This window comes from Lagenorhynchus albirostris, chromosome 3 (genome assembly GCF_949774975.1).
Source record: "Lagenorhynchus albirostris chromosome 3, mLagAlb1.1, whole genome shotgun sequence".
In the NCBI taxonomy this organism is placed as follows: Eukaryota; Metazoa; Chordata; class Mammalia; order Artiodactyla; family Delphinidae; genus Lagenorhynchus; species Lagenorhynchus albirostris.
The window spans coordinates 69496681-69507001 of NC_083097.1; the positions used below are offsets into that span (position 1 = coordinate 69496681).

The 10321-nt window shown below is 38.8% G+C and overlaps 1 protein-coding gene across 9 annotated transcripts in view; it reads right to left on the bottom strand.

Annotated features, from left to right (window-relative positions):
- The window catches only part of CCNH (cyclin H), a 40876-nt gene extending 31020 nt beyond the window's left edge, over positions 1-9856 (bottom strand). For all 9 annotated transcript variants that reach the window (XR_009539529.1, XR_009539527.1, XR_009539524.1 and 6 more), the window contains exons 1-2: positions 9609-9856; positions 7574-7696 (exon numbers count right to left, since the gene is read on the bottom strand). Coding sequence is in view for 2 of the 9 variants with exons in the window: in XM_060143241.1 (XP_059999224.1) it covers positions 7574-7696; positions 9609-9725 (240 nt within the window). In the remaining 7 variants the exon portion in view is untranslated. The remainder of the gene's footprint in view (positions 1-7573; positions 7697-9608) is intronic.
- Positions 9857-10321: the final 465 nt, after the last annotated feature.

A 10321-nucleotide genomic window follows, 5' to 3' on the forward strand; every position in this document is an offset into this window, starting at 1 on the left:
CCACAAAGAAGTTCATTCAAGGATTCAGTTTCTTCATCTGAAAAGATCACTTAAACCTACCACCTTGTGTTACTGTTTTCTTATCAGAAAAGACTAAGATCAAATCTGGAAATAGAAAGCAAGCACATCTAAAATTTTTCATGAATCAGGTCTCTTAGATAAAAGGTCCAGTAAAAAACAGAAAACACTATGAATACTTTTGGACTTGGTATTTTCAATATACTTCAGTTTTTTCAACTATAAAAATGGAGAATATTTTCTAGGAGTTTATTCTTTTCTGGGCCATAAATTATTCACTTGGTATAACTTTAAAATGTATGATCTACTTTCACTTAAGACAAAACTTTCATATTTGATATTCACAACAAATCTGTGAGATAAGAGAAAAATATTTTATACACCTTTCCCCCTTTTTAATCTTGCAGCTTTTAAATTTCAGTTTAATTTTCTATCAACAAAAATACACAAATCCAGGCAAAGGAACAAAATAATACCCCAGCTGGACAACTAAGTGAAGTGGAGACAGGTAATCTGCCTGAAAAAAAAGTCAGAGTAATGCGGTAAAGACGATCCAAGATCGGAAAAAAAATGGAGGCACACAAGACACAAGAAATGTTTAACAAAGAGCCAGAAAATGTAAAGAACAAACAAACAGATGAACAATACCTTAACTCAAATGAAAAATACATTAGAAGGAATCGATAGCAAAATAAATAAGGCAGAAAAGTGGATTAGTGAGCTGGAAGACAGAATGGTGGAAATCACTGACACAGAACAGATTAAAGAAAAAAGAATGAAAAGAAATGAGGACAGTTTAAGAGACCTCTGGGACAACATTTAAGTCCACCAACATTCGCATTATAGGGGTTCCAGAAGGAGAGACAGAGAAAGGGCCTGAGAAAATATTTGAAGAGATTATAGCTGAAAACTTCCCTAAAATGGGAAAGGAAACAGTCACCCAAGTCCAGGAAGCACAGAGGATAAACCCAAGGAGGAACACAATGAGACACATACTAATCAAACTGACAAAAATTAAAGACAGAGAAAATATTAAAAGCAACAAGGGGGAAAAAGCAACAAATAACATACAAGGGAATCCCCATAAGGTCATCATCTGATTTTTCAGCAGAGATTCTACAGGACAGAAAGGAGTGCCACGATACATTTAAAGTGATGAAAGGGAAAAACATACAACCAAAAATACTCTACCCAGCAAGGCTCTCGTTCAGATTCGACAGAGGAATCAAAAGCTTTACAGGCAAGAAAAAGCTACAAGAATTCAGCACCACCAAACCAGCTTTCCAAAAAATGCCAAAAGAATGCCTTTTCTATCGGAAAAGAAAAGGCCACAACTAGAAACAAGAAAATTACAAATGGGACAGCTCACTGGTAAAAGCAAACATAAAGGTAGGAAATCATCCACACATAAATCAAAAGTAGCAATTGTGCGGAGAATACAAATGAAGGATATTGGAAATGCATTTGAAATTAAGAGACCAGGAACTTAATCTTGTGTGTGTGTGTGTGTGTGTGTGTGTGTGTGTGTGTAGACTACTATACCAAATCTTCATGGTAACCACAAACCAAAAATCTACAATAGAAAAAGCAATCCAAACACAACAGTAAAGGTAGTCATAAAATCACAAGAGAGGAGAACAAAAGAGGAAGGGAAGAAAAAAGACCTATAAAAACAATCCCAGGGACTTCCCTGGTGGTGCAGTGGTTAGGAATCTGCCTGCCAGTGCAGGGGACATGGGTTCAATCCCTGGTCCGGGAAGATCCCACATGCCACAGAGGAACTAAGCCCGTGCACCACAACTACTGAGCCTGCGCTCTAGAGCCCGCAAACCACAACTACTGAGCCCGTGTGCCACAACTACTGAAGCCCGTGTGCCTAGAGCCCGTGCTCCGCAACAAGAGAAGCCACCACAATGAGAAGCCCGTGCACCACAACAAGAGTAGCTCTCGCTTGCTGCAACTAGAGAAAGCTGGCACATAACAACGAAGACCCAATGCAGCCAAAAATAAATAATTAATTTAAAAAATATTTAAACTCCATCTAAGAGTACACAGCTTAAAAAAAATCCCAAACAATAACAAAATGGCAATAAGAACATACATATTAGTAATTACCTTAAATGTAAATGGATTAAACGCTCCAACCAAAAGACACACACTGGCTGAATGGACACAAAAACAAGACCCATATATATGCTGTCTACAAGAGACCCACTTCAGACATAGGGACACATACAGACTGAAAGTGAGGGGATGGGAAAAGATATTCCATGCAAATGGAAATCAAAAGAAAGCTGGAGTAGCGAGACTCAGACAAAACAGACTTTAAAATAAAGACTGTTGCAAGATTCAAAAAAGACCACTACATAATGATAAAGGGATCAATCCAAGAAAAAGATATGACAATTGTAAATATATATGCACCCAGCACAGGAGCACCTCAATAGATAAGGCAAATGCTAACAGCCAGAAAAGGAGAAATCGTGGGGGATTTTAACACCCCACTTATACCAATGGACAGATCATCCAAACAAAATCGATAAGGAAACACAGGCCTTAAATGACACATTAGACCAGATGGACTTAATTGATATTTCTAGAGCATTCCACCTGAAAGCAGAATACACATTCTTCTCAAGTGCACACAGAACATTCTCCAGGATAGATCACATGATGGGACATAAAGCAAGTCTAGATAAATTTAAGAAAACTGAAATCATGTCAAGCATCTTTTCCAACCACAATGCTGTGATTAGAAATCAACCACAAGAAAAAAACTGTAAAAAACACAAACACCTGGAGGCTAAACAATATGCTACTAAACAACCAATGGATCACTGAAGAAATCAAAGAGGAAATCAAATTCCTAGAGACAAATGAAAACGAAAGCATGACGATCCAAAACCTATGGGACACAGGAAAAACAGTTCTAGGAGGGAAGTTTATAGCAATACAATCTTACCTCAGGAAATAAGAAAAATCTCAAATAAACAACCTAGCCTTACACCTAAAGCAACTAGAGAAAGAACAAACAAAACCCAAAGTTATCAGAAGGAAAGATATCATAAAGATCAGAACAGAAATAAATGAAATAGAGATGAAGAAAACAAAAGATCAATGAAACTAAAAACTGGTTCTTTGAAAAGATAAACAAAACTGATAAACCTTTAGCCAGACTCATCAAGAAAAAAAGGGAAAGGGCTCAAATCAATAAAATTAGAAATGAAAAAGGAGAAGTTAGAATGGACACCACAGAAATACAAAGGATCATAAGAAAAGACTACAAGCAACTATATGCCAATAAAATGGACAACCCAGAAGAAATGGACAGATTCTTTGCACAGTAAAATCAAGCAAAACTGAACGAGGAAGAAAAGGAAAATATGAATAGACCAATCACAAGCACTGAAATTAAAACTGTGGTTAAAAAACTCCCAACAAACAAAAGTCCAGGACAGGATGGCTTCACGGGCAAATTCTATCAAACACTTAGAGAAGAGTTAACACCTATCCTTCAGAAATATTTCAAAAAATTGCAGAGGAAGAAACACTCCCAAACCCATTCTATGAGGCCACCATCACCCTGATACCACAAGTAGACAAAGATACCACAAAAGAAAATTACAGGCCAGTATCACTGATGAACATAGACTCAAAAACCCTCAACAAAATACTAGCAAACTGAATCCAACAATATATTAAAAAGATCATACACCATCATCAAGTGGGATTTATCTTAGGATGCAAGGATTTTTCCATATCTGCAAATTAATTAGTGTGATACACCATATTAACAAATTGAAGAATAAAAACTATATGATCATCTCAATAGATGCAGAAAAAGCTTGAGAAAATCCAACACCCATTCATGATAAATACTCTCCAGAAAGTGGGCATAAAGGGAACATACTTCAACATAGTTAAGGCCATAAATGACAAACGTACAGCTAACATCATAGAGGATGTTAAAAAGTAAATGCTGAAAGCATTTCCTCTATGATCAGGAACAAGACAAGGATGTCCACCTTCGACACTGTTTCTGAACATAGTTTTGGAAGTTTTAGCCACGGCAATCAGAGAAGAAAAAGAAACAAAAGGAATTCAAATTGGAAAAGTAGTAAAACTGTCACTGTTTGCAGATGACATGATACTAAGGAAATCCTAAAGATGCTACCAGAAAACTACTAGAGCTCATCAATTAAACTGGTAAAGTTGCAGGATACAAAATTAATATACAGAAATCTCTTGCATTTCTATACACTAACAATGAAAGATCAGAGAGATATTAAGAAAACAATCCCATTTACCATCACACGAAAAAGAATAAAATACCTATGAAGAAACCTACCTAAGGAGGCAAAAGACCTGAACTCTGAAAACTATAAGACACTGATGAAAGAAATTGAAGATGACACAAACAGATGGAAAGATACACCATGTTCCTAGATTGGAAGAATCAGTATTGTCAAAATGACTGCACAGTTAAGTCCCCTACATCTGAATGAGTTCCATTCAGAGTGCGTTCATAAGTCCAATTTGTTCATAAGTCCAATTAAGTTAGCCTAGGTACCCAACTAACACGATTGGGAAACTATATAAGTACTATACTGTAATAGATTTATAATACTTTTCACACAAATAATACATAAAAAACAAACAAAAAATAAAAAATTTTTAATCTTACAGTACAGTGCCTTGAAAAGTACAGTAGTACCAGTTACATCTCCACTGCTTTTTCGCTTGCTTCTGGACATCCTGGGTTTGAAATAAAGATACTGTACCACTGTACTCTATACAGTACTGTACTGTAAAGTACACAAAAGCACAACCACTTGTAGAGGATGCACACATATGACAATGTATGCCAGACATGTGAACTAACTTAATGTGATTGGACATGTAAACGCACGTTTGCATCTTTGAAAGTTTACAACTTGAAGGTTCATATGTAGCGGACTTACTGTACTACCCAGAGTAATCTACAGATTCAATGCAATCCCTATCAAATTACCAATGGCAGTTTTTGCAGATCTAGAACCAAAAATCTTAAAATTTGTATTGAAACACAGAAGACCCCAAACAGCCAAAGCAATCTTAAGAAAAATGGAGCTGAAGGAATCATGCTCCCTGACTTCAGACTATACTATAAAGCTACAGTAATCAAAACAGTATGGTACTGGCACACTAACAGACACATAGATCAATGGAACAGCATAGAAAGCCCAGAAATAAACCCACACACCTATGGTCAGTTAATCTACGACAAAGGAGGAAAGACTATACAATGGAGAAAAGACAGTCTCTTCAATAGTGGTCCTGGGAAAACTGGACAGCTACATGTACAAGAATGAAATTTAGAACACTAACACCATACACAAAAATAAACTCAAAACGGATTAAAGACCTAAATGTGAGACCAGACACTATAAAACTCTTAGAGGAAAACAGGCAAAACAGTCTTTGATGTAAATCACAGCAATTTCTTTTTTGACCCACCTCCCAGAGTAATGAAAATCAAAACAAAATAAACAAATAGGACCTAATTAAACTTGAAAAGCTTTTTGCACAGCAAAGGAAACCACAAACGAGAAGACAACCATCAGAATGGGAGAAAATATTTGCAAACGAAGCAACCAACAAGGGATTAATCTCTGAAATATACAAACAGCTTGTGCAGCTCAATATCCAAAAAACTGACAACCCAATCAAAAAATGGGCAGAAGATCTAAATAGACATTTCTCCAAAGAACACATACAGATGGCCAAAAAGCACATGAAAAGATCCTTGACATTGCTAATTATTAGAGAAATGTAAATCAAAACTACAACGAGGTATCACCTCACACAACTCAGAATGGCCATCATCAAAAAATCCACAAACAATAAATGCTGGAGAGGGTGTGGAGAGAAGGGAACCCTCCTACACTGTTGGTGGGAATGTAAATTGGTACAGCCACTGTGGAGAACAGCATGCAGTTTCCTTAAAAAACTAAAACTGGGGGCTTCCCTGGTGGTGCAGTGGTTGAGAATCTGCCTGCTAATGCTGGGGACACGGGTTTGAGCCCTGGTCTGGGAGGATCCCACGTGCCGCGGAGCAACTAGGCCTGTGAGCCACAACTACTGAGCCTGTGCATCTGGAGCCTGTGCTCCACAACAGGAGAGGCCGCGACAGTGAGAGGCCCGTGCAATGCGATGAAGAGTGGCCCCCGCTTGCCACAACTAGAGAAAGCCCTCGCACAGAAACGAAGACCCAACACAGCAAAAATTAATTAATTAATTAATAAACTCCTACCCCCAACATCTTAAAAAAAAAAAGGTTGGGGACCGCTGTGTTATAAGACTCTCCTCTTTAAAAAAAAAAAAAAAACTAACTAAAAATGGAGCTACCATATGATCCAGCAATCCCACTCCTGGGTATATACCTGGACAAAACTATAATTCAAAAAGATACATGCACCCCTATGTTCACAGCAGCACTATTCACAATAGCCAAGACATGGAAACAACCTAAATGTCCACTGAAAGATGAATGGATAAAGATGTGGTACATATATACCATGGAATTCTACTCAGCCACAAAAAAGAACAAAATAATGCCATTTGCAGCAACATGGATGGACTTAGAGATTATCGTACTAAGTGAAGTAGGTCAGAGAAAGACAAATATCATATGATATCACTTATATGTGGAATCTAAAAAAATGATGCAAATGAACTTATTTACAAAACAGAAATAGACTTACAGACCTAGAAAACAAACTTATGGTTACCTAAGGGGAAAGGTGGGGGGTGAGGGATAAATTAAGAGGTTAGGATTAACATATACATGCTACTGTATATAAAATAATCAACAAGGACCTACTGTATAACACAGGGAACTCTACTCAGTACTCTGTAACAACCTATATGGGAAAAGAATGTTAAAAAGGATATATGTATATGTGTGACTAAATTACTTTGCTGTACACCTGAAACTAATACAACACTGCAAATCAAATATACTGCAATTAAAACAACAAAACACACACAATAGGAACAATTACAGGGACAGCATACACAAATCCATATAGCCAAAAAGTTCTAACTACCTGTTTCTCCTCACCATTACCGCACCACAGTACACACACACACACACACACACACACACACACACACACACACACACACACACACACACACACACACACACACACACACAGAAATAGGGTCCTCAGAACCACACATCTGAAACAACCACATGAGAACCTAGAGGGAAAGTAATTTGATTTTTTCTTTCTATATAAAATGAGTATGTCATGACCTATCTAGCCGACCTCAAAATTCTTTAGATATGGAATGATTCTTGAAACACTGTGTAAGATACAACATAGGAATTCATAATTTAATGCCTTTATTGAAAAATATGTGACAAAACTTAAATACATAAATTATATATTTATATAAATATATAACTCAGGTGCATTTTTAAGTGGATAGAAAATTGATTTAAATATTTGTAAGAAGACAGATTTCGTAAGTTAGCTAAAGGACATTATACTTCATCACTATAACTTACCACAACAGACCTTGGCATTGCTGGCTTAAACACCGAACAGAATTCCAATAATCTTTTCTCATAATACTTGCAGAGCGTCATTTCTTCAGGAGGCTCAAGAAAGACTGGGTCATTTGGAAGAACCTTTGGGTCAGAAGTTACAACAAAAATTTAATTAGATAATCTTAATATTTTTTTCTCTTTCTAGATTAAGTTTATATCTCCAACCAAAGGGAAATATACCACACCTCATTTTCTCTTTATAGAATTGCTAATATTACACAAAATAGCTTTTAAGAAAACATTTAATAAACTAAAACTATACTGTAATTGCATAATTTCTCGGAATGTCGGCTGAATATTTGCTTCACTAATGTATAAGCAATCATGAGGAGTGTGTGCATACGTTCACAGATTTGATGTCACTATTTATAAATCAAAAAGAAGATACACATTGTCAATGGTTGGACAATATCCCTTTCTCAGTCAGTTATTAAGTCACACAGGTTGAGGTAAAAATCAACAAGTGCCTCAAGGATAATTTTGACCCTTAACACATTAACTCTTCTCCATCTTTATAAAATCTCTACAGAATACACTACACGGTTGATAAGTACTACAATTTTACAACAAATATCTATTTGGTGCTGTTATTGGTTTAATTACGGACTACCAAAAAAGGTATGTTGAGTCCTAACCCCCAGTACTCAGAATGGGAGGAAATAAGGTCTCTGCAGATGTAATTAGTTAAGATGAGGTCCTACTGAAGTAGAATGGGCTCCTAATCCAATATGACTGGTAGCTTTATAAGAAGAACATGTGAAGAGAGAGAAACACAGGGAGAACACTATGTAAAGATGGAGCTAGAGACCGGAGTTAGTTGCCACAAGCAAAGGAACACCTGGAGTTACCAGAAGCTGGAAGAGGAAAAGAAGCTGCACAGAGCACCACTCTGCCAACACCTTGATCTCAGACTTCTAGCCTCCAGAACTGTGAAACAATAAATTTCTGTTGTTTTAAGCCACCCAGTTTGTGGTAATTTTTTTATGGAGTTATTTTTCCTAGTTTCCTAGGAAATTAACACAGGTGCTAATTTTGAGACAGCATGGCACTGTGGTTTACAGAAGGAATGCTGAAACTAGATTCCATGTTTTCAAATCTTGGCTCTGCCACTTACCAGCAATATAGCCTGAAAGTTATTCAACCTCTCTGTAGTTTCCTAAGATGTAATGCAAGGATAATAATAGTATCTACCTCATGGGGTAGTTATGAGGATTATATGAGCTAACACTTGCTAAATACTTAGAATTTAGCACAATATGCACTACTTTGTGCAGCACAAAAATAAAGTGATATGAAACAGACGAGACTTCCAGGTAAAAGTAAAACAGGAAGGACGTGGTTGACAGACCACATAGTGCAAACCATCTGTGGTCAATTGGTTTGTGCTAACCGTCTCTCATGCCCCTGCCTCCACCCTGCCCCCATCCAGTCGATCCATTCCTTCCCATAAAGCTCTTTCTAGGACAGACTCTGATAAGGTTTATTTCCCATCTAAAATTTTTCAAAGGTTTCCCTATTCCTCCATCACAAAGTTCAAACTATTTACCTCCGCTTACAAGTTCCCTGCTTACCTTCTCCAACCTTTCATGCACAAATACTCAGCTTCCGCCACACACAATCATGAGCATTCCGGGGACCAACCCTGAAACTTCTGGCCTCCTACTTTGCACCTGTGGCTCTGTCCACCGGGAAAGTCCTCTCCCCATCATCTCCACAACAGGCACTAAGAAAAGCCTCCCCCCACTACATTAGCATGCTACAAAGTCTTCTTCGCCATGTTACTGGTTATTTGTCTGCCACTCGATTACGGGGATGGATGGCCTTGTCCGTCTCCGTACCCACTGCACCTAGCAAGGTGCTCACTGTTTATTAAACAGATAAACGCACGCCGCGCACAGGAGGTGGGAGGGAGGTGCGCGGGAAGTCCCGGGGGAGAGGGACGGGCAAGAGTTTATAGAGCTCGAGGGAGAAGGGCGGCAGCCGGAGCCCTCACCTTCCCGTTCGCCACAGCTTTGCATTTGAATTTGCGGTTGGCGTCGGCCCGCAATCGCGCCAGCTGCTCCTCACTAGCAAAAGTCCAGTGCCGCTTCTGGCTACTGTTGTGGTACATGCTGAAGTCGGAGGCAAGGCCCAGGGAGTCTGCAGACAAGACCGCCAACGGCACAAAACTGGAACGTAAAGCGGCTAAACCACCACCAGGATCCCGCGGAAGCCCAAGGATTCAGGCCGGTCGGCGCGGGCGCGACGTCAAGGTCACGTGGTAATTCCGTCCGCAATCGCGTTTCCGGAGCGGATTAGGAGAAAGTCTCGCGGGGTCTCTGACCACGGCCCGCGAATCAAATGGGCGTAGCCAACCGACACGCTCCTCCTTTTTTGTGAGCCTCGGCCCTAGCTCCGCCCCTTTCCGACAAGATTTAAAGGAGACACGACAGACAGGGCTATCCAAAAGGGAAGTACATTGAGGGCATGTGGAGGCTAACCTAAACAATCCACAAGAGATAATCAGAAGTTAGGAAAGCACTCTGGAGGAGGTCAACTTTTAAATAGGATGTTCAGAGGAGGCCCCAGCGAGAAGGTGACATTTGAGCAAAGACTTGAAACAGTTGAGGGAGTAGGGCTACGTAATCATGTGGGGATGATCTTGGGGCAGATGAAACAGCCAAGATCCTAAGGCAGAAGCATTCCTGGCTCTTTTAAGGAAGAGTG